General features: G+C 41.0%; 1 protein-coding gene across 3 annotated transcripts in view; it reads left to right on the plus strand.

Annotated features, from left to right (window-relative positions):
* sgcd (sarcoglycan, delta (dystrophin-associated glycoprotein)) overlaps positions 1-25935 on the plus strand; it is a 458641-nt gene that overhangs the window by 251829 nt on the left and 180877 nt on the right. Inside the window, exon 1 of one of the 3 annotated variants that reach the window (XM_031750357.2) lies at positions 4004-4378. The exons of the other annotated variants lie outside the window; for them this stretch is intronic. Within the exon in view, the coding sequence (XP_031606217.1) occupies positions 4376-4378 (3 nt within the window). The 5' untranslated portion in view covers positions 4004-4375. Of the gene's footprint in view, positions 1-4003; positions 4379-25935 lie in introns of those variants that run through there. 3 annotated transcript variants of the gene reach the window in all.

The following is a 25935-nucleotide window of genomic DNA, read 5'->3' on the forward strand; positions in this document are numbered from 1 at the left end:
ATCAAATAACACAGTTTCATTATATCAGGATAAAACCCTCAAGATCTCAATTTCAAGGGTCCAAACAAGCTAACATAGATGAGCCCACGTAAAAGACTCCCGCACACTCCTGATGAAGGTTTGCCTATTGAACGTCTACAGACTGAAATGTTGTGTTTCTGATATATTTAAACGGAGGTAAAAGGGCAGCGTACAGGGCTCATGTCCTCCAGCCTATGCGCACTTCCTCCCACGCCTCGTCTAAAAGAGACGAAGGAGTGTGTGAGCTGTTACAGTCGAGAATAATTACTACACTGGTCCTTCACAGACACTCAGAGGGAGGTGATGAGAAAAATAACTTTATGAACCGCTGCAAGCGTGCCACAAGAAGTTCAGGTCTTTCAAAAAGTGTGCATTTTCTACACAACTATGAAAATTTACTGACACAACTCTTCAAGAGGATTTGATGCCATCTCAGACATGATGAATAATCTGGTCTAGCTGAAAATTGGCTTCATATGCTTTCATCCTTTTTTTGACTCAGATTTATAATCTGAGACTTCAGCTCCGCCCACTGACATTTATCTGAAAGACTTCATCTTTTCCTCTGCCTCCACATCAGCTCTGCAGCATGTACTGACTCCATCTATCGCTCTGCTATCTCCTCCATCGCCTCTTTTAAACTCTTCTTTAAAAATCTGTCTGTGTATGAGATCCTCTGCCTCCCCTCCCCTGCGGCTTTGCCTACGCTGCATCTTCATTATTAGACGGAGCTTCGCTGCGTTCCTCCTCTCTTCACCACAAGCCTATTAGGGATTTCCCATTTTATTTATTGATTAATACATCATCAAGTGAAGCTCCGGCAGCAGCCAAGGGACAATAGTGAGGTTCCCCTGCTTTCTGCAGCCTTCGTCCCAGCTGCCCACTTAAGATTCTGGACTTGTCTTGCCTGTTAGACAATGATCGCTATTATTCTTTTCTTTCTAGGCAGCGCTTCTAAGAGAGGGTGCCTGCGTTCTCGCCGTGGCTTATGTGAGAGTTAAAGGGGAAAAGACAAAAAAAAATATATAGATATCAGAATGAGAAATGTAGAAATTACCAGGCTTACAAATGTGAATTTGGAGTGCAGATGTATTTGGGGCTTAACCTGCTTCATGGGCATATAAAAGGATTTTTAACCTCTTTTAATAATAAAAGCACCTTGCATTTTCTTATCAAAGGCGCAGTACTGTGAAGCTGCTGGATGTAACATCAAAGCATGAAGTATTCCCCTAACCTACAAAATCAGTCTCACCACAAACAAGCAGGCAGAGAGAATGGGATCAGTGTGGCTGTGAGGAGAGGGAGGACGAGGGGCGAGGGGTGAAAAGAAAGTGGAGCTTTGTAGGAGAAGCTTTGTGAGGCTTTTTCCTCCCTCGCTGTCAGGCCACAGAACATTAAAGTGGAGGAGAGGAATTTGCATTCTGTAAATCGCTCGCTCCTGAACTCACATGGCGAGTCTCGCGCGCACACGCTCCCCTCTCGGTCTCGAGTCGCTGAAACTTGGGCAGCTGTGATGTTTCAATCCAAAATAAAAGAGAAAAAAATATGAATGCACATGAGTAACTACAACAAACAGGCTCATAAAGAGAAGTGTGCAGAAGCTACAGCCACCAAAAGGCAGTGCCAAAAATATTATTAGCTTCACAGAGAGAGAACAAAATATGGAAAATTTGCACTACACCAGTGTTTATGGTGACCTCCCTTTGCCTCTGAAACTGGAGTGCTTCTCCCAGAGACACTCGCCACGGTTGTTAAGTGGATTTCAACTTTCTCTGTGTCTTCTGTCTCCTAACGCAGTCTGATGTGAGATGATGTTGAGATGAGCGTGGACCGTATGTCTGTCATGGGAAGTTCATTATGACCCTGAACATATGTGTGGGCTTGTTGTCTTGCTGCAAAATTAATTTTAAATTCCTTCCTGATATTACAACTATCACAAATATGTCTGAGTAAAATGGAACAGCAGCAGGTTCTGACCTGCTGTCACACTCAGTGTCACACTGCAGCGCAGTGCGCACGCCTGTAGCACTACTGTGCAACATGAGACAGAGTTCAATGGGAATCTCTCAGCATCTGAAGGAGACACAATGAGACAGCAGGCAAAAGGGCCACTAAGGGTCGCAGAATGTGTTACTGCTGCAAATGAATCTGTGGTGAGGAGTTCTGCAGATGGGACAATTTGCCTCACAGCCAAGAGTGCTGGAAGTCAGGGGGTCAAGGGGCTATTTGCCCCTCCACTTTTTGGCTCTTTTAGCTTACCTTGTGTCAGTTTGAGCTTTTTTTCCACATTTTTAGAACTCTGTCAGTGAGTGTGGCTCACCAATTAGCAGCAGTGACTCAGGCTGTAATTGATTGGATTTTGAAACTTCAACTAATAGCAAGTTTATTTTTGGCCCACCAACATCTGACGTGACACTGGAGACTTCAGTAGAAAAGTGTAAATTTGCAAAATGGAGTTAATTTGAACCAAAGAAAGAAAGAAAAGAACCGTGTACAATAATGGTTTTGTCCAGCGCCCTTTTCTGATCTCCTGTGTGAGTCACATGACCTGGCCTCAAGCTGAGCATTTGACCATCACCATCTTGGTGTTTTGGAACTGGACACGAGTGCAGAGCCGACTGAGAAACCAAGGGACGCTGAACATTTTTAGTTTAACTACTTGTGAGTTATAAAGTTTAACAACTGTTAAGTGTTTTACTCTCCTTTTTTATTCTAATGAGGACTGTAATTAAAAAAAAAAAAAATCCATAATGTTTTACTGAATAAGACCTGAAACTAATAAATGAGACCAAGAACTCATCAGATCATCAAAGCTGAGGTCATAGATTAAGGTTGCCATGTTTGGATAGATTTCTATGTCCTCCTGAGGCCTTCCCTGCTGGTCATAAGAACGAATGGCTTTCTCCTGACCGTGCAGGCTTATTTGTTTTAGACCTACAAGCTATTTTTTATATTTCTTTTATATTCAGTCTATTGGCGGCAAGATCCACTGAGGCTGCTGGTTGGCTCAGTCCTGCCTGTCTCAGGTTTTCTCCAAGTACTCAGGCATCTTCCTTTAGTGTAAAGTATACTGGTGGTGACCCACCTATAGCTTGGTGTCAGCTGGGTTGTATTCCAGTCTCCCAGCAATCAGATAAGAAAGCAGTCCGGGTGGATGCATGGATGTATTTCTATGTAATAATACAATAATTCATTCAGTACTTTGGAAAAGGGATTATTGTGCTCTAGGACGAGTGTTGTAGGAGTGCTGGGTGTTTTTCACATTTTTCTGACACTTACTTTACCTTCTAATTGTAGATAAAGTACATAATGACAGAAAAATTATAATAAGCACTTAATTAATTAGACTAATTAAATAAATGGATCAAATATCTGCAGTTACCTTAGGCTTGAACAGAAGTGTGTTAGTGTGTAAGAAATCTGAGAAACCTCTTCTGGCTTCCTGTGCAGATATCCAGACCAACACTTCCTGCTCCGTGTATTGTTCATTGTTTATGAACGTTGATCTTTTTTTTAAGCGTAACTAAAAGTTAAATTGTTACCAGATGAAAGTTGATACTTTAGAGTTTCGAGTCCTCTGTTCGAGTCCTCACATGAACAGTTTGACAGAGGTCGGTCTCTGGGTGGTCTACAAATGGAAAATAGAAAAGTTCCAGTGCATGGTATTTTGTTCCCTGCCTGCAGATTCTATAAAAGCATATAAATATACTTAATAAGTCGATTCTTATTTTAATGAGTGGTGGAAAAGTGAAAGAGTGCAGACTGCACACACAAAAAATCCCAGCTTGCCCCTATGTATTTGCTCATAAAACACAACAGGGGCAGAACTCTAGATGTAGACAAGGAGGGGTCGTCATGACAACACAACACTCTCGGGCAAGCCCCGCCTCTTTAAACTTCATACCCACATGTGTCTCTGTTTCTAAATCTGGAAGGCAAGAAGGCTGGGCTGCAGCTCACAGACAGAGGGCTGGAGTAACAGGACTCTCCACAGCAGAGCAGCAGCTTCAAAAAAAAAGTAAAAGAAAGAAAAGAGGGAGACAGCTGGGTCACGGGAGTCCACCACGCGTTCAGGAAACGGCTCACAGCTCGGGGACTCGGCCAAAAGAGGCGGGCATCGGTTTGTTATTGGAAAAGCTGACAAGTGAGCAAGGCAGCAGGGAGGGGACAGAAAGAAAGAGGGGTGGCTGTCTGACTTGGTCAGTGAAGGCCTCATGCAGCTTCTTAGCAGCAGCTCCATTCCATTTTTATCTGCTTGACACACCTCGACTTAAAGCAGAGCTCAACAGGAGCCCAGGAGGAAAGAGTTGGACTAAAGAGAGGAATAACAAACAAAAAGGGGGGGAAAGGAAGCATGGTAAGTTTGCTTTCACTGCCTTGTTGGGTCTGCTCATTGACTGTGGTTGTCGGTGTGGCTTTGGTGGGTGGGGAGGTGGACTGAGCTTTGATTGCTGCAAGCTGCCTGCTTTAAAAAAAGAGACCAAATTAAAGTTGCAGTTAGTCCTTTTTACTTTGCTTGTTTCTCCTGGGGGGAGATGGAAGAAAACTGCTTTTTTTTCTTCCACTTGGTGCTCACTGGCCTGGGTAAAAAAAGCAAAACATTATAACTGCTTTACAAATGCAGAGCCCCTGAGACTGACACGATTTAATTCAGTTATTTGTTGTGAACAGAAAAGTTGGAAGAAACTTTTTTTCCCCCCCCATTTCTAGATGAAATTGAAAGAAAAGTTGTTTCCAAGACTGTAAATCTCACCTCTGTTCTATAATCTTTGGGTATAGAGAAGCAGAGGAGGGGGAGGAGGCGGGTGAGTGGGTGGGCTGATCTGCCCCCCTCCACCTCTCCGTATCAGTGTCGGCAACACATTTGGTTTCAATTACTTTGGACCTCTGGGGAACAAGATGCTATAAATAAGTAAGAAGAAGGTGGATGTGGACAGACTGCAGCCTACTGTGTGTCTCTGTGGAGGAGGAGGCACATGCTTCAACACGGACTCCGGTTCAGCTCTGGGTGGGACGGATGAGTCTGTGGATTCAGTTGTGGTGACGGGGGCGTGTGTGTTGGTGGGGGAATGAGGGGAGTGAGGGTCTTGTTTGGCTTCAGCCGTCACATAGCTCAGTGGGCAAAAGTCATGTCTGTTTTTAAATCATTACAGGCACTCAGAGGGAGCTTTGGTTCTTCTGAGCCCAGCTTCACACACACTACTGTCGGGAAGTTAAAATGCTGACTTTAGAGCTTCAAATGAAACAGTGTTGAAACACATTAACCTCAAATTAGGACTATTTGTGTGGATGCTTTAAGCATCCACACTATTGAGTTCCTGTTTCTCTTTATTCTTTATTATTATTATTATTCTTCAAGTTGCTTCCGACGTTTTTTTCGCCGTAGAACTACTTCCACAATTTTTGTGCTATTTTCACCGTTCAAATTTTAAACTATTCTGCTATTTTTGCTCTTTCCGCAATGACTTTTGGTATTTTTTGCTCTTATACTTTTTAAAATATTACGTTTTTTCCTTTAATTTGTCCCATTGAAATGAATGGGAATCTTCCATAATTCTGCTAAAACTTACTCTTTTTGAAACTTAACTACGTTCTCATGCTTTCGCCTAGAACAACCATTCAAATTTTAAAATGTTCACAAATTATTGGGCTATTCATGAATGATTCAGCTTTTTCATATCTGTTACCGTTTTCATCTTATCCCTCTTTAAGTTTTGAGTTTCATCTTTGTGATTTTTCACAAAATACATGCGTTGTTATGGTTGCTATGCAGTTGGTTCTAAGTGAGCCACTGTACCTTTGGCAATTTTCTCTTCATGTCCGAACAACTTCTTCCTACTCGCTCAATTTTCACTCAACCCACACAAATTATACATCAAAACGTAGGTATTTATGCTGGCTTTCAGAAAATGTCACTATCATTGTTGTGGGATTTATAGAATTTTGGCAAATCTCCTCAGACCAACACAAAGTCTCAAAAATCCCCATAGAAAGTCAATGGAGAGTTCGTTTAAAATCACCGCTGGATTTCTGTAATGAGAGGCATTTTCGAATCGTCATATCTCCTTAACGAAGCGAAGTTAAGACATAAGGCTTGTGCCAATATATCTTCAGACACTCCTGACGCTCACAATTCAAGAATTTCTTTCTCACCTATTACCGTTCTGAAATGAGTTAGACTTGTTTGAGGGTAGGAAATTCGTCCTTCGCTCAGATTTCTTCAGATTTCAAACTCTGGAAATGAACCACTTTTTTCTCTCGTCATATCTTTTTGATAGATTTCCACAGAGACCTGAAAATTTCCATGACTGTTCACCAAAGCCTGCTGTCTCTTACGGTGAAAGAATGATATCGATACTCCAAATAGATTTAGAGTTAGAAAGCGTTGTTTGAGGGCAAGTCAAGGCAGATTTCGCTTTCGTCTACTCAGTTATGGTGCATTAGAAGTCAAATATCTTCAATAATTCATATTTTAATGATAAATTGTCAACACTTTAAGATTCCCCATCTCTTCTGAACAAACGGTGTAAGAATGACTGTTCTAGCCCCTACGGTTAGGAAATTATGGCCATTTGTTTGAGGGGAATCCTCACTATGAGAAATTCACTGCAGAAATCCTGTCTCTGTGCTCTGTGTGTGTAAAACGGCTGCACCTGTTTTGGCGGGAAAAAGTACACAGCCTCTCTGATTGGTGGATTCAAATTTAGCAGCTCCCAGGCTGCTTGACTGACCTAGAAACTTGATTTTCTCTCCTGTGTGTGTGTGTGTGTGTGTGTGTGTGTGTGTGTGTGTGTGAGACAGAGAGAGAGAGAGAGAGAGAGGGCGAGAGAGAGTTTTTATTGGAGCATCTTATTGTATGATTTAAATTCAATATATTTAGACTGGTTGACTGAATTTGATCCTGTGTGTGTCTCTCTGTGCTTGTGGGACTTTTGCAGCTGTCCATTTTGCTTTTCCAATTTTTCTATTTAAGTTATTACTATTGTGCTAAGTCATAGCATTTGTGCTGCTTTTCAGTATTTGTGCTAAATACAGCATTTCTGCTAAATCATACTATTTCTGCTATTTTATAAGATTTGTGCTAAATACAGCATTTGTGCTAAATCATACTATTTCTGCTATTTTATAGGATTTGTACTTAATATAATATTTCTGCTTAATTATAGTATTTGTGCTAAAACATAGTATTTCTACTAAACGCAGTATTTCTGGGTAATCATAGTATTTCTATGTATTCCTGCCAGCTCCTCAGGAAGCCAATCCTCTGTGAGGACTGTAATTTTCAAATTGACATATCAAGTCATGCACGGCTTCCCAGCCAGCCAATCATATCTGAGTCCTGGCACATTCAAATTTGCATATTGGGACCTTCATGGCTTCCCAGCCAGCCAATCATATCTGAGTCTTGGCACATTTAAATTTGCATATTGTTGCCTTCATGGCTTCCCAGCCAGCCAATCATATCTGAGTCCTGGCACATTTAAATTTGCATATTGTTGCCTTCATGGCTTCCCAGCCAGCCAATCATATCTGAGTCCTGGCACATTTAAATTTGCATATTGGGACCTTCATGGCTTCTAAGCCCACCAATCATCTATGTCATATATCTCTAATATTTCATATTTTTATTTTAAATGGTCAGCATTTCAAGATTCCCCTATGTCTTCTGAATAAAATGGTCTAAGAATGACTGTTTTAGCCCCTACGGTTAGAAATTTATGGCTGTTTGTTTGAGGGGAATTCTCACTATGAGAAATAGACTGCAAAAATCCTGTCTCTCTCTGTGCTGCATGTGTAAAGGCCTGCACTTAGTGCACCAGTTTTGGCGGGAAAAAGTACACAGCCTCTCTGATTGGTGGATTCAAATTTAGCAGCTCCCAGGCTGCTTGACTGACCTAGAAACTTGATTTTCTCTCCTGTGTGTGTGTGTGTGTGTGTGTGTGTGTGTGTGTGTGTGTGTGTGTGTGTGTGTGTGAGAGAGAGAGAGAGAGAGAGAGAGGGAGAGAGGTTTTTATGGGAGCATCTTATTGTATGATTTAAATTCAATATATTTAGACTGGTTGACTGAATTTGATCCTGTGTGTGTCTCTCTGTGCTTGTGGGACTTTTTTCAGCTGTCCATTCTGCTTTTCCAATTTTTCTATTTAAGTTATAACTATTGTGCTAAGTTATAGCATTTGTGCTGCTTTTCAGTATTTGTGCTAAATACAGCATTTCTGCTAAATCATACTATTTCTGCTATTTTATAGGATTTGTACTTAATATAATATTTCTGCTTAATTATAGTATTTCTGCCATTTTATAGTATTTGTGCTAAAACATAGTATTTCTACTAAATGCAGTATTTCTGGGTAATCATTGTATTTCTATATATTTCTGCCAGATCCCCAGGAGTCAGTCCTCTGTAAGGACTGTAATATTCAAATTTACCTATCAGGACCTGGACGGCTTCCCAGCCAGCCAATCATATCTGAGGCCTGGCACATTCAAATTTGCATATTGGGGCATTCATGGCTTCCCAGCCAGCCAATCATATCTGAGTCCTGGCACATTCAAATTTGCATATTGGGACCTTCATGGCTTCCCAGCCAGCCAATCATATCTGGGTCCTGGCACATTTAAATTTGCATATTGTTGCCTTCATGGCTTCCCAGCCAGCCAATCATATCTGAGTCCTGGCACATTTAAATTTGCATATTGGGACCTTCGTGGCTTCTAAGCCCACCAATCATCTATGTCATATATCTCTAATATTTCATATTTGTATTTTAAATGGTCAACATTTCAAGATTCCCCCATGTCTTCTGAACAAAACGGTCTCAGAATGACTGTTTTAGCCCCTACGGTTAGGAATTTATGGCTGTTTGTTTGAGGGGAGTCCTCACTATGAGAAATAGACTGCAAAAATCCTGTCTCTCTCTGTGCTGCATGTGTAAAAGCCTGCACTTGGTGCACCAGTTTTGGCGGGAAAAAGCACACAACCTCTCTGATTGGTGGATTCAAATTGAGAAGCTCACAGCTGTTTGACTGACCTAGAAACATGCTGTTAACAGCCCCTGTTCACTTGCTGCTGCTGCTGCTGCTGTGTGTGTGTGTGTGTGTGTGTGTGTGTGTGTGTGTGTGTGTGTGTGAGAGAGAGAGAGAGAGACACACACACACACACAAAGACCCTTTTTAGGGCAGCATCTCATTGTTGGATAAAAAATATAATATATTCAGACTGGTTGACTGGCATAGACCCTGTCTGTGTCTCACTCTGTACATTTGTGTATCCATATTTGATTTCTTGTGTATTTGTTGATTTGTGTATCCATATTTGATTTTGTGTATATCTGTTGGCTGTTCTTATTTGTTTTTTTCTAAATGTATTTTTATTTTATTTTTCACAGGTGAACAAAATTAGTTTTCAGCGAACTTAACCATGTTCCTTTTATTCAGCTTGTCATTTTACCTTTCCAATATTTTCACTTAAGTTGTTACTATCGTGCTCAATCATAGAATCTGTTATTATTAAGCTATATTGTGTAGGATTTCTGCTAAATCATAGTATTTCTACTATATTATATTTTTCTTTCTAAATATAGCATTTCTGCTATAGAGTAGTATTTCTGCTATGTTATAATATTTGTGCTAAACTGGAGTATTTTTGCTAAAACATAGTATTTATTTAAAATTACAATATTCATAGTATATTGCAGTGTCTCTGGTAAATCACAGCATTTCTGCTATGTTGTACTGTTTTTCTAAATCATAGTATTTCTGTAATGTTTAAGAATGTTTGGCTAAATATATTCTTTCTGTTATCTTATACTATTTCTCCTAAATTCTTGTATTTTTGAGAAGTTATCGTGTTTCTGGTAAGTTACAATATTTCTGCTAAGTTCTGCTATGCTATTGTATTTCTGCCAAGTATTGTGTTTCCTCTAAGATATTGCAGTTCTGCTAAGTTACTACATTTTAGCAAAGTTCCTTTGCTTCTGCAAAGTTTTTACAAATTCTGCAACTTTTCAGCTTTTTGCTAGTTTCAGCAGACAGCTTCAGCATTACAGCATCCACACTGCATTTTCGCAGGAAATGCAAATTTTTCTAGTTGTGTGGATGCTTTAAGCATCCACACTATTGAGTTCCTGTTTCTCTTTATTCTTTATTATTATTATTATTATTCTTCAAGTTGCTTCCGACGTTTTTCGCAGTAGAACTACTTCCACAATCTTTGTGCTATTTTCACCGTTCAAATTTTAAACTATTCTGCTATTTTTGCTCTTTCCGGCAATGACTTTTGGTATTTTCTGCTCTTATACTTTTTAAAATATTACGTTTTTTTTCCTTTAATTTGTCCCATTGAAATGAATGGGAAACTTCCGCAATTCTGCTAAATTTTGCTTGTTTTTGAAACTTAACTACTTTTTACTACTTTCACGTAGAACAACCATTCAAACTTTAAAATGTTCTCAAATTATTGGGCTATGCATGGATGATTCAGCTTTTTCATATCTGTTACCGTTTTCATCTTATCCCTCTTCAAGTTTTGAGTTTCATCTTTGTGATTTTTCACAAAATACATGCGTTGTTATGGTTGCTATGCAGTTGGTTCTAAGTGAGCCACTGTACCTTTGGCAATTTTCTCTGCATGTCCGAACAACTTCTTGCTACTCGCTCAATTTCCACTCAACCCACACAAATTATACATCAAAACGTAGGTATTTTTGCTGGCTTTCAGAAAATGTCACTATCATTGTTGTGGGATTTATAGAATTTTGGCAAATCTCCTCAGACCAACACAAAGTCTCAAAAATCCCCATAGAAAGTCAATGGAGAGTTCGTTTAAAATCACCGCTTGATTTCTGTAATGAGAGGCATTTTCGAATCGTCATATCTCCCCAACGGCGAAGTTAAGACATGAGGCTTGTGCCAATATATCTTCAGACACTCCTGATGCTCACAATTCAAGAATTGTTTTCTCATCTATTACCATTTGGCCATGAATTGGGTTTGTTTGAGGGTAGGAAATTCGTCCCTCGCTCAGATTTCTTCAGATTTCAAACTCTGGAAATGAGACACTTTTTCTCTCGTCATATCTTTTGATAGATTTCCACAGAGACCTGAAAATTTCCATGACTGTTCACCAAAGCCTGCTGTCTCTTACGGTGAAAGAATGATATCGATACTCCAAATAGATTTAGAGTTAGAAAGCGTTGTTTGAGGACTAGTCAAGGCAGATTTTGCTTGCCTCTACTCAGTTATGGTGCATTAGAAGTCAAATATCGTCAATAATTCATATTTTAATGATAAATTGTCAACATTTTAAGATTCCCCATCTCTTCTGAACAAAATGGTGTAAGAATGACTGTTCTAGCCCCTACGGTTAGGAAATTATGGCCATTTGTTTGAGAGGAATCCTCACTATGAGAAATTCACTGCAGAAATCCTGTCTCTGTGCTCTGTGTGTGTGTAAAACGGCTGCACCTGTTTTGGCGGGAAAAAGTACACAGCCTCTCTGATTGGTGGATTCAAATTTAGCAGCTCCCAGGCTGCTTGACTGAGCTAGAAACTTGATTTTTCTCTGTGTGTGTGTGTGTGTGTGTGTGTGTGTGTGTGTGTGTGTGTGTGAGACAGAGAGAGAGAGAGAGAGGCGAGAGAGAGTTTTTATGGGAGCATCTTATTGTATGATTTAAATTCAATATATTTAGACTGGTTGACTGAATTTGATCCTGTGTGTGTCTCTCTGTGCTTGTGGGACTTTTTGCAGCTGTCCATTTTGCTTTTCCAATTTTTCTATTTAAGTTATTACTATTGTGCTAAGTCATAGCATTTGTGCTGCTTTTCAGTATTTGTGCTAAATACAGCATTTGTGCTAAATCATACTATTTCTGCTATTTTATAAGATTTGTGCTAAATACAGCATTTGTGCTAAATCATACTATTTCTGCTATTTTATAGGATTTGTACTTAATATAATATTTCTGCTTAATTATAGTATTTGTGCTAAAACATAGTATTTCTACTAAACGCAGTATTTCTGGGTAATCATAGTATTTCTATGTATTCCTGCCAGCTCCTCAGGAAGCCAATCCTCTGTGAGGACTGTAATTTTCAAATTGACATATCAAGTCATGCACGGCTTCCCAGCCAGCCAATCATATCTGAGTCCTGGCACATTCAAATTTGCATATTGGGACCTTCATGGCTTCCCAGCCAGCCAATCATATCTGAGTCCTGGCACATTTAAATTTGCATATTGTTGCCTTCATGGCTTCCCAGCCAGCCAATCATATCTGAGTCCTGGCACATTTAAATTTGCATATTGGGACATTCATGGCTTCTAAGCCCACCAATCATCTATGTCATATATCTCTAATATTTCATATTTTTATTTTAAATGGTCAGCATTTCAAGATTCCCCTATGTCTTCTGAATAAAATGGTCTAAGAATGACTGTTTTAGCCCCTACGGTTAGAAATTTATGGCTGTTTGTTTGAGGGGAATTCTCACTATGAGAAATAGACTGCAAAATCCTGTCTCTCTGTGCTGCATGTGTAAAGGCCTGAACTTAGTGCACCAGTTTTGGCGGAAAAAGTACACAGCCTCTCTGATTGGTGGATTCAAATTTAGCAGCTCCCAGGCTGCTTGAATGACCTAGAAAGTTGCTCCTCTCTCCTGTGTGTGTGTGTGTGTGTGTGTGTGTGTGTGTGTGTGTGTGTGTGTGCGTGAGACAGAGAGAGAGAGAGAGAGGGAGAGAGAGTTTTATGGGAGCATCTTATTGTATGATTTAAATTCAATATATTTAGACTGGTTGACTGAATTTGATCCTGTGTGTGTCTCTCTGTGCTTGTGGGACTTTTGCAGCTGTCCATTTTGCTTTTCCAATTTTTCTATTTAAGTTATTACTATTGTGCTAAGTCATAGCATTTGTGCTGCTTTTCAGTATTTGTGCTAAATACAGCATTTGTGTTAAATCATACTATTTCTGCTATTTTATAAGATTTGTGCTAAATACAGCATTTGTGCTAAATCATACTATTTCTGCTATTTTATAGGATTTGTACTTAATATAATATTTCTGCTTAATTATAGTATTTGTGCTAAAACATAGTATTTCTACTAAACGCAGTATTTCTGGGTAATCATAGTATTTCTATGTATTCCTGCCAGCTCCTCAGGAAGCCAATCCTCTGTGAGGACTGTAATTTTCAAATTGACATATCAAGTCATGCACGGCTTCCCAGCCAGCCAATCATATCTGAGTCCTGGCACATTCAAATTTGCATATTGGGACCTTCATGGCTTCCCAGCCAGCCAATCATATCTGGGTCCTGGCACATTCATATTTGCATATTGTTACCTTCATGGCTTCCCAGCCAGCCAATCATATCTGAGTCCTGGCACATTTAAATTTGCATATTGGGACCTTCGTGGCTTCTAAGCCCACCAATCATCTATGTCATATATCTCTAATATTTCATATTTGTATTTCAAATGGTCAACATTTCAAGATTCCCCCATGTCGTCTGAACACAACGGTCTAAGAATGACCGTTTTAGCCCCTACGGTTAGGAATTTATGGCTGTTTGTTTGAGGGGAGTCCTCACTATGAGAAATAGACTGCAAAAATCCTGTCTCTCTCTGTGCTGCATGTGTAAAAGCCTGCACTTGGTGCACCAGTTTTGGCGGGAAAAAGCACACAACCTCTCTGATTGGTGGATTCAAATTGAGAAGCTCACAGCTGTTTGACTGACCTAGAAACATGCTGTTAACAGCCCCTGTTCACTTGCTGCTGCTGCTGCTGCTGTGTGTGTGTGTGTGTGTGTGTGTGTGTGTGAGAGAGAGAGAGAGAGAGAGAGAGACAGAGAGAGAGAAAGAAAGACACACACAAAGACCTTTTTTAGGGCAGCATCTCATTGGTCGATAAAAATATAATATATTCAGACTGGTTGACTGGCATAGACCCTGTTTGTGTGTGTCTCTCACTGTACATTTGTGTATCCATATTTGATTTTCTGTGTATTTGGTGATTTGTGTATCCATATTTGATTTTGTGTATCTGTTGGCTTTTCTTATTTTTTTTTTTTCTAAATGAATTTTTATTTTATTTTTTCACAGGTGAACAAAAATTAGTTTTGAGCGAACTTAACCATGTTCCTTTTTATTCAGCTTATCATTTTACCTTTCCAATATTTTCACTTAAGTTATTACTATTCTGCTCAATCATATTATCTGTTCTAAATCATTGTTATTAAGCTATATTGTAGGATTTCAGCTAAATCATAGTATTTCTACTATATTATATTTTTTTCTTTCTAAATATAGCATTTCTGCTATAGAATAGTGTTTCTGCTATATTATAATATTTGTGCTAAACTGGAGTATTTTTGCTAAAACATAGTATTTATATAAAATTACAATATTCATAGTATATTACAGTGTCTCTGGTAAATCACAGCATTTCTGCTATGTTGTACTGTTTTTCTAAATCATAGTATTTCTGTAATGTTTAAGAATGTTTGGCTAAATATATTCTTTCTGTTATCTTATACTATTTCTCCTAAATTCTTGTATTTTTGAGAAGTTATCGTGTTTCTGGTAAGTTACAATATTTCTGCTAAGTTCTGCTATGCTATTGTATTTCTGCCAAGTATTATGTTTCCTCTAAGATATTGCAGTTCTGCTAAGTTACTACATTTTAGCAAAGTTCCTTTGCTTCTGCAAAGCTTTTACAATTTCTGCAACTTCTCAGCTTTTTCAGCTAGTTTCAGCAGAAAGCTTCAGCTTTAAAGCATCCACACTGCATTTTCGCAGGAAATGCAAATTTTTCTAGTTTAACTTGACTTCTGACAGCTGACTTTTAGACACTTTCATTTAGGCAGAGTGGATTTTTCTTGCTAGTAAGTGAGGCGAGTGTTCATTCATTCGCTGACGCTCTGAACCTTTCTCGAACTTGTCTCCTGTCTTTACACACATATGAGCTTGACTGATAACACACTCTTAATCCATAGGGTTTAACATATGTCAGCTCACCCTGTGCAGCTATAGAATCTTTAACTGTTCTGGGAAAGCTTTCCACAAGCTTTAGGAGTGTTTATGGGAACTTTTGACCACTCTTCCATTTTATTATTCATTTTCAAGGCGTTGCACGGGTTAGCACCCTCATACCTTTCTGATCTTTTGAACTGGTCTGTGGATCAAAGCTCCTAGCTGTCCCGAGGTCCAGATTAAAGCACAGAGGAGATCGGGCCTTTGCTGTGACTGCTCCTAAACTCTGGAACAACCTGCCCCTTCCCATCAGGACCTCCCCAACATTAGACACTTTCAAAACCCGTTTGAAAAAGCACTTTTATTCCTTTGCTTTTAAATCAGAATGAGTTGGTACTACTTTTGTCTTATTTCTTACTCAAACCTTCTCATTTTATCACTTTTCTTAAAATTTCTCACATCTTCCTATGTTTTTATCTCATTTGATGATTTTAAATGTGCAGCACTTCTATCAACAGTTGTTGTTTTAAATGTGCTACATAAAAAAATGTGACTTTTCCAGAAGCACATTTGTGAGGTCAAACACTGATGTTGGTCGAGAAGGCCAGGCTCACAGTCTCTAACTCATCACAAAGGTGGTCTGTCAGGCTGAGGTCAGGACTCTGTGCAGGCCAGTCAGGTTTCTCCACACCAAGCTCCATCATCTCTTTATGGACCTTACTTTTTGCACTGGTGTGGAGTCATGTTGGAAGAGTAAGGAGTCATCACCAAACTGTTCCCACAAAGTTGGGAGGATAAACTTGTCCAAAATGTCTTGGTATGCTGAAGCATTAAGGGGTCATTTTACCGGAACTAAGGGGCTGAGCCTATAACACCCCCTCCACCAAACATTATACTTGGCACACTGAGGCTCAACATGTACCGTTCTCCTGGAAATTGCTAAACCCCGACTCATCGATCAGATTGGCAGACAGAGAAGCATGATTCATCCCTGCAGAGAACACGTGTCTTCTGCTCTGGAGTCCAGTGGCAGCGTGCTTTACACCACTCCATCCAACACTCTGGGTTGCTCTTGTTGATCTGAACAGCTGCTCAGCCATGGAAAAAAATTCCATGAAGCTCTCTATGCTCTGTTCTTGAGCTAATCTGAAGGCCACATGAAGTTTGGAGGTCTGTCGCGATCGACTCTGCAGAAAGTTGGCGACCTCTCTGCATCTGCTGACTCTGGCCTGTGATTTAACACGGCCTACCAATTTGTGGCTGTGTTTCTGTCATTGCCAATCACTTCCACTTTGTTATAATACCGCTAACAGTTGATTGTGGAATATTTAGTAGACAGGAAATCTTATGACTGAACTTGCTGCACAGGTAGCATCCTATCATGCTGTAATTCACTGAGCTGCTGAGAACGAGTCATTCTTTCACAAATGTTTGGAAAAACAATCTGCATGTCTAAGTGCTTGATTTTTTTTACACTATGGAAGTGATTGGAACTCCTGGATGGAATGTTGTGTTCATAACAACACAAGCGGGCAATCTTCCACCTCACCGTGACACAAAGTCTCTGTAATGTCTGTTCAGTGCGTTTACAACAAGCGAGCATGTGGCCTCCTCCTGCACGCTCTCTGTTACTGAAACCAAACAGAGTCTTTCCAGTAGTCAGATTGTGTCCAACTTTGTGCTGCGTGCTACATGTGAAAGAGGATCACTGTGGACAGCGTCCAGGCTTGAATCGCTCAACATTGACCAGATTTCAAGTGTTGAAAACAGCCATCGAAAGTCATTTAGAATTTTACCACTTTACTGAGAGCATGCTGGTTAAGGTGTGTGTGTGTGTGTGTGTGTGTGTGTGCGTGTGTGTGTGTGTGTGTGGCTTTTCAGGGCGTACCTGTTGCTTTTTTGTGATTTATGTCAAACTGATTATCCAAAGGTTGCCGAGTGTGGCACACTCATTTTAAGAGGCAGCCCTGCTGTGACTCAATGGCTGTAGCATTGTTGTGTTTCATTTCTGTTGCAGCTGAGATTTTTAGTGTTTACTGACCAAGGTTCTGGCCTTGACCGGGAGACCCGAGGGTCTTCTATTTGTGGAGCCTGAGGATGTTTGTTTTGGGCTCGTGGTTGTAAAGCTGTTGCTTTGGGGATGTTGGGGATGGTGTTGACTTTCATGCAGCATAAAGTTCTGTCCCTGTGCTCAGTTAGTATTGCCCAAAATATCGTTGGATACAGTACATTGCTTCTGCCCTGCTGTACGTGAACATAGCTGCTCTGCTGAATGCTTTTGGACCATCCACCCCTGCTGTTAAAAAAAGATATTTTTACAATTACACTTATGAGAAGCCGGTAATATTGAGACATAAAAATGATGACTTTTCAATATTTAAATTTGCTGTATCAGGATATGTAAAGTTCTCATCCCAGTGTTTGTGCTGAGAGTGAGACTTCTGCATGCATGGTGAAACATAAGTCTGGCAACACAAGTTTACACTTATTGAAATGTATCAACTTTGCCCTCTGTGATGGTCAAGAAAGATGTTAGGACTGATCAGAAAGTTTCATCTTCCAGTTTGCATTAAGAGCATTGCATTTAACTTTTATAAAACACTTTGTTTCTGAGCATCAGCAGCCCTGGAAGGAGATACTCCACTTCTGTAACAAACAGGTCTAATTTAAGCCTCTGAAATGGAATGGTGAAATTTGTTTCAGTGAAAATGAAACATGACATCTTTTGAGTTCATGTTGCAAGGCAACACGATTTAGGATTTTAGCACTTTTAGAACCGGGAGGAGGCCCCGGGGCAGACCCAGGACACGCTGGAGAGATTATATCTCTCGGATGGCCTGGGAACGCCTTGGTGTTCCCCCGGATAAGCTGGAGGAGGTGGCTGGGGAGAGGGAGGTCTGGGCTTCTCTGCTTAGGCTGCTGCCCCCGCGACCCGGCCTCGGATAAAGCGGATGAAGATGGATGGATGGATGGATGGATGGCACTTTTAGAACTGAAAGACCTGGTTGCACATTCAGGGTGCATTCCCGGGCAAGTGGTTTGCACTGGCTGCTCCAGTGTCACCTAGCCAGAGTAGGAAGGAAGGTTGTGCGACTTGATGAATAAAAAAACAACAGGCGGGGCTTCCTGGAGGCCGACTGACACAAATAGGAAATCCAGAGCACAAAGAGAGAACAGTTAGCACAGGAGCTGCCAAACTAAGCACGAGTCTGAACATTGTATATTTATACATTCCCAGCTGTGCCATGAAACTCCCGGCTCACGGTTTTCATGCTGATTTTAATACCAGAGGAGGTTTGGAGGTCTGCAGTTATTAAGTCAGCACAGAGTTGAAGACTGGTGCACCTCTGCACTCAGCGACCCCTCTAATTTTAGGTGGTCTGCCACTTCACAGCTGAGGTGCTGTGTTTCCTAAATGCTTCCACTTTGCAATAACAACTCTTACAGTTGATCATAGAATATCTAGGAGGAAAGAAATTCCACACTCTTTACTTGTTGCAATAGTGCCTCCTATAATATTATCACGCTCGGCCGACTGCTTTGCTGGGGCTTGATTTTCCATGCTAGTGGCAATGGGACTGAATAATTCACCTAAATTCACCTAAAGTCGAGATTAAGAGGTGTGGCCTAATATTTTTGTCCATGGTGATAGGTGATGCTTTCTAAGGTGTGCCACTCAGGGAACCTGCAGAAAACTGAGGGAAGCTGCGTCCCAGGGATATACAAACCAATGTGTTCACTTCCACACAGCAAGTCGGCCCCATAGACCCCTGTGTTAAAATATGGAAATAACAGTATTAACATGTTACAGCCTAAATGGAAAAACTCTTTAGGCCTCTTTGGAGAGATTCTTCCTTCAGCTGCACAGGAGTTGAATTTTATTTTGGATACTGGTAAGGATTAAAGAAAGGGGGCGTGGCTTTCACTCACAGGTATCGTGACACAGGGAGCTGTAGCGAAGTGTTCTTTGCTAGGCTTTAGCTTTGGTAATTGGGGCCACTGACATTGGCCTTTTAGTATGTTTGTGGTGTTTGTGCCTTTTGAAGCATTTTTAAGAGAATTCTTTGAAACATAATGTGGTTTGCTGTGCGGCACAGACCATGCAAGAAGTCTCTGCTTCTGTTCTGGTGCACTAATTAGCTTTGTGTGTGTGTGTGCGTGTGTGCGTGCATACAGGTCATGGTTGATAATGTCTAACATCAACAGAAATATGTTTATTTATATAAGAAAAGAACTGTTATTTTATCCATTACACTAATCCGTTTTGATGACTACGTGCTGCATCTAAAGGTCAAATCCAGCAGTTTCAAACTCAGACGTGACAGTAAAACATTCCTTCTTGCTGCTGCGATGTCCGAGTGGGAGGCAGTTCATGATTGCTTCTCAGTTGCTGCAATTTATTAGAAACTTGATACGATTTTTGAAAGTTGATATTACTGCCATAAAAAGTGTTGTTGAAGCAGTCTTGTGATTTAACAAAGTCTCTGACAGGAGAGTTTACCCGAGGATCGAAATATGATGTTTTTGTTTTCAGGCTTACGTGCAGCCAGCAGCTCTTTCCGTCTATTTTTGCCTTCCACTATTTATACATCGATTATGTTTGCACTCCACCAGGAAACTCCTGCATCCCACTGCGACTCTGACATGTAACACAGTCGACTGCTTCAGGACACACCGCAGCTGTCGATCCACACACAGATATATTAGGAACAGAGTCACGGCTCCAGATATCCCCACACTTCCCAACCCCCAGTCCCGACTCTCTGTCTCTTCATGTACTCGTTACTGTCTGCTCTCAGCTGTCTGCCGCTGCCTGTTGCCAAAGACAAGTACAACCACACTGCACTCATGCAGATGCAGCATATCTGCAAACAGTGTTTATGCTAACCTTTGAGAAGGATCCTACAGGGATCAAACTTTAACCATTCACATTGTAATGTATGAAATTAATCCGTCACATATTCTGATTCTGACTTTAGGCCCCAGTCACACAGGTGTAGATGCCGGATGGTACTGCCTAATCCAGGGGTGGGCAATCTCAGTCCACGAGGGCCGGTGTCCCTGCAGGTTTTAGATGTGTCCTCAAACCAACACAGCTGATTTAAATGGCTAAATTAGCTCCTCAACATGTCCTGAAGTTCTCCAGAGGCCTGCAACGAACTAATCATGTGATTCAGGTGTGTTGACCCAGGGTGAGATCTAAAACCTGCAGGGACACCGGCCCTTGTGGACTGAGATTGCCCACCCCTGGCCTAATCACTGGAATTCCCCAACCGGTTTGGGAGTGGTTGGTGGAGGTTGCTAGCATAGATAGATGTAGCTACTGTGACATCACTCGCTGGTTTGTGAAGCTTTTTGAAGCCTCGAGATGAACATTTTCGCTGTCGCTATCTGGGTTGCAAATAAACAGATGTGACAAGGAGGGGCGGGGCTGACTGTGAAATCGTATGCCCATTAGCGAATGACTTTCATCCTCAGTATTGAAACATGCATTGTGGTAATTTTTTATTCTTATAATGAACCACAATCAGTGACTGAGACCATAATCTCAGCAGGAATCTGTTTCCCATACAGTTCTAATGAGATTGGAAGTCTTTTTACAATCACAGCTATCGCCATCTGGTGGCCATCTGGTGCAGTTTCTGATTGTGGAAGTGCAGATTTAAGGCACTTCCACAATCCTCATTTTTCTTACCAGGAAGCTACATTTATGTTTTTTACTATCTATGGTCGCTGGTAATCAACCAACAGTCACTAGGGTGTTAGGTTGGTTTCAGAAACAACTTGCAATTGCTTTGGTCACTAGCAGGTTGCTGCAGTTGATGCCGACTCGTCTGCAAATGTAATAAACAGTAAGGAAACTGTGAAGAGTGCGGCACACGCCGCAGATGCTGACCATTCCCTTTTTCAAAGTAAAAGTTGCAGTTTTTAAAATGTGTTGGCTTCAGTGGTTATGGACATTTTTATTTTGTTACTTTGTTTGCAACAACACGTTTCCAAGTTTGACTGGTACAGTAGTTGGCAACTGTCTCCTGGCCTGTGGGACTGAGGCCTTAGTGATTAACGATCTTTACAATTGTTCCAGAAATACAGAAATATTCTTTTGGGAAAAAATATAAATGCATTTATTGTGAAAATACTTAATATCGGGGAGAATAGTGATGAGTGTCTGGTCTCAGCATCCTGACGTACACTCCATACCCTGCACTCTTCCCTTTAGGAAATGGAACAGAGTAAATTTTTATAACAAAGAACAAGGAGCCAGGCTGTCCTCGAGATCAGTACAGACAGAAAAGGAAGATGGCAAACAGAAGATGGTCAGGTCATTACATACCATCAGAGCTGATTTCTTCCAAAAGTGATCTAGCTCACCATGTTTGTTTTTGCCAAAGGACTGGTGCTGTGGCATTATCATTTAGCTCGAGTAAAGACTCACAGATTTGTTAGCATGGCCGGAGACACTTGACAATATTTATACAAAAAGAAAAAAGACAGGCCTTAGGCATGTCATTAATGCAGAATAAAATAAATGAATCAAAGATGCTAAAGTCCTTGGTTTAACAAAAACATGCAGCTAGCAGCTCCAGGCACGGTTGTAACTTTCATCCGTGGCTGCTGTAATGCAGGTTTTTAACACCGGTTAATATTAGGATGTTGACATCGTAATGGCTCCGTAACCCTGGCAGTGTTTCCACCCGCTGACTTACTAAAGTCAACACGGTCTTTCTGAGGAGCCACTGCGAGCTGTCAGCTGTTTGCTGTGAGCTTGTTTTCCAACGTTTCATCCTCCCCAACAGGTGCAGTTCTGCAGATACAATAGGACCTATGCTTCAAAAAAACAGCTTTGCTCTCAGCCTTGATCAGCATTTAGCATCAAACCACCAAGCTCTGCTGTAGATCTTTCACTGCACTGAACAGGTGGGAGACCACTCGACTCAGCTATTATGAAGGTGCCGAACATTTTCTTCCAAATTCCCGTTGCTTTTGTAAAGCTCTCACTTCTGAACGTGCACTTTTGAGGGTGTAAGAGCGAACGCTACCAAGTAAGAGGGAGGAGAACAGATCTGATTAAAGTTGAAGAAGACAGGACCACAGAAAAGAAAGAGAAGGAAGCAGGCAAACAGAGCAGGTACACAGAGCTGCTAGCTTGGGGTTAAATTACACAATCACTGTGTGCACTTTTAGCCTTTATCCTCCAGCTAAACACAACACAATAAGAGCAACATGTTGCCTCCAATGAAAATGAGAGACTTTTATTTTTGTCCCCTTGGAGTCATTTCTGTCTGCGTGTCTGCAGCTGCACAGAAACAGGAAAACTGTCACAAAACTGCAGCTTGTTGTCACATTGTTGTGATGCTGATTGACATCTTGCTTATACAGACATGAATTTACATCAGCTGTTCGGTGCATTCAGCTCCTCAGTCACTCTCAGAACAGCATTAAAAAAACCAACTGGCACACCATTTCCTCACAAAGATAATTGTCTATACTTTTAATAAATATGATTTTAGTATTTATTGTAACGCTGTAAGTATTGACCTGCTGGTTAAGAAAGGTCTTCTTATGCCTTCAGTGTTGTCAGGACTGTGATTAAGCCACTAATAAATGTAACGGGAAACACAAAAGTTTCAAGTTACATTTAATGTGTGGTAGCTAACAGCAGGTACTAAACTTAGTTTGATCATCAGTAATGTTTGCCCTTCACCCTCTTTATCCTCAGACATGTACATTAGCACTGTTACAAAGAGGTTCAAATCCACCAGCTGGCCGGGGCCTTTCTCTGTGGAGTTAGCATGTTCTCCCAGCTGCCCCGACTTCCTCTCACAGCCCAAAGACCTGTTAGGATAACTGGTGCCTTAAATTGGGTGTGGGTGTGAACATGAGTGGTTGTATGTCTCCCTGTGTCTCCCCTGAGACAGAGTGGGACATGTCTAGGATGTAACCCACCTCTCACTGCATGACAGCTGGGATAGCTTCTCCACGACAATAGTTTAAATAAGCAGAAGAGAACAGATGGATGGATGCTTTGTCATGCAAATAATACACGAGGCTGGCATTTAGCCTCCTCTGATCCAGAGATCGCTAAAGAAATTAGGTGCTTGGGATAATAATTTAAGACGTTTTTCAGCTGGTTGTATCATGAAGCAATAGATGTGCATGGTACGACCAGCTGAAAAACTCTTGAGTCATTCATTTATTAATTATTTTTTTACTGTGGCAGTTTCAGTCTTCCACACTACAGGAGATATATGCATTTGAATAATGCCCAGTGCTGCTGGAAACTGTTTAGCTGAGCTTTTTTGCAATATGGCTGCCCAGCAGAACATTATATTTACCATCTGGCAGTAAGCCTTGTGGTCTTTTTGCAACTATAAAACCACCAAAGTCTGGAAAGTTGTGAAAAGTGATGCAGAGTAAAACATCCTTGCTCTTCGACATGAGACTGCAGAGTTGTTTCTTCCTGTTTCCGCTCTCTGCTAAGCTCTACAGGCCGTCCAGAGACACGAGAACGCTTCTTCTCATTTAGCTCTCAGCAGGATCGGGACGGTAAAGGAAAGGATAAGTGTATTTCATCAATAACAAACTATTATTTTTGCAGAGCCTTTGTTTTAAAAAATCATTCAGTTGCAATTTTGCATTTTATTATTGCCACAAATCTTCTCCCACTGGCTCGTATTACCGCCGTGCTGGTCGGACATGATCGTGCAAACAACACAGAAATTACAACATTAATCTAAAGACCAGCTTGTGTTCCCACGTCTGCAGTTTTAATTTACTGACTACTAACATTTATTCACAACAGCATTTTTAATCATTTTTTTTCCTTTAGGTCTTTAGAAAAGTTGAATATGTTGTATTTTCTTCAAACTCACAACATCTATATGTTCAACCAAAGAGAGAGTAAACTTATGAAGCTAAATTTGTCACATGCTACAGCAGAGAGGCAGTCCTGATCAAAAACACGATAATGAAAACTCAGGCGTTATTGAGAATGATGCTGAGTGCACAAGATTTTTACTGAACCACCTCCAGAAGATCTCCAATAACTAAAGACTAACTCAGGGGTCTCCAACTCCAGGCGTCGAGGGCCGGTGTCCTGCAGGTTTTAGGTGTGTCCTTGATTCACAGCTGATTTAAATGGCTAAATGACCTCCACAACATGTCTTGAAGTTCTCCAGAGGCCTTTTAATGAACTAATCAGTTGATTCAGGTGTGTTGACCCAGGGTGAGATCTAAAACCTGCAGGACACCGGCCCTCGAGGCCTGGAGTAGGACACCCCTGGACTGAACAGGTCTGTAGTTACCTTCCTGCTCCCAAACCTGAAATCAGGCTTCATTGACCTGAAGTTAGTTTTTACTGTGGTCATTCATATAAAACTGGTCCCATCTGTGCTGCATACCTACACAAATGCTCTTGTGGTCGTCTCTGTCTGACTAAAAGGAGACTCAGGGACACGGTGGGTGAATGCAGGTATCCCATGGCCTAACAGTACACAGAAGCACATCATGACAGTGATTAACACTGAGAGTGTGAGATATTGAAACTATTAGTCTTGATGCCAGGGGCGGGGACAAAATCAAGCGCCTCAAACAAAGGGCAGTATACTGGATTTATGGCCATCAGTAAATCTGGTGCTAATGAACACTTTGACCTCTCATGTTGTTTATAGTCAGTACCTTGGTCCTACAGTAGGGTCACTGTTTTTATAATTGGCTAGAGTTCACCTACCGATCGTGCTGTCGATCCATCGCTAACAGTGTCGCATTTTTAATATTGCCGTGGCTTCAGTGTCTTTGATTCTGTTTTGTGGTTATGGATGTTTTTTGTGTGTTTACATATCTTAGGCTGTTTAAAAACACTTTTCTAACCAATCAGAGGGCTCAGCAGTTCCTGGGCGGAGCCTCGAAAGGTTAGAAAAAAGGTGTAATTTCTGTGTTTTTTACGTTTTTTTTACACCCAGAAGACGACTCAAGCCAATACACGTTCATGTATATTCAATGTCTTTAAGTCGATAAAATAAAGGCCCCTTTCTAGTTTTGGGTGTTTTATGCTTTTATGGGTTTATTTCCTTTGCATGAGCACCAAGTTTGATGGACACCTTTTATGAGCCGCTCACATGTTCTACATGAGATATTACTGGTTTAAACCAGAGTTATCGTGGTACTCAAGCACCCGTCTGCACTTATGCACTGTCTCTGATACTGTCTCCCCCTCCTGCAGACAGATGGACAGATAGAGCTTCAGGGCGGTTTAGGAGGAAAGCGAGAGGAAAATGAGAAGAGGGACAAAAGTGGGGTTTGAGAGCAGAGAAGGGGGGATTTGCTGAGTGAGTGATAATTTGAGGATTAGACTTTGGAGCAGGAATCGAACTGAGCGGAGCAAACGTCTTCCCACATCCGCCTGGCACTGCACAGTAAAGTCATTTCCATGGAAATTATACCCCCCCCCAACCCCCCCCGCCGCCCGTTGTTTGTGTCCATTTCGCTGCAGGGTAAATAGCACCTAAACCTTTAGAAGCCGAGCGAACAAAATGTACAGAGAGGCTGAAATTATATTCATGGAGATGTGCGTGCTTCCTCGATTCCATCAGTTTAATGAGCTGCGTCTGTAAAACCGACCGGACACCTGCAGGGTCCATCCATTACAGTCGTCCTCTTATTTATCTTCTATCAAAGTGTGATCCAGCCATCGGGCAGGTCAATTAAGAGGCTGGGTTTTTATTTATTTAGTGTGATGGCCTGGCAGAGCTCGCAGTCTTTTCACTTCATTACGGCTTCCTCAGACTTTGGCCAAACTTGGAGACACATATAATTAGTTTGCTGCTTTCAAACATAAACCACGACTCAAAAAAGAAATCAGTCAATTAATAAAATGCAAAAAACTTGTCTCTCTTCAGTTCAAACTTTAGCGTTTAATGGTTTATTTTCTGAAATAAGACTTAT

Source organism: Oreochromis aureus, linkage group 10 (genome assembly GCF_013358895.1).
Source record: "Oreochromis aureus strain Israel breed Guangdong linkage group 10, ZZ_aureus, whole genome shotgun sequence".
Taxonomy (NCBI): domain Eukaryota; kingdom Metazoa; phylum Chordata; class Actinopteri; order Cichliformes; family Cichlidae; genus Oreochromis; species Oreochromis aureus.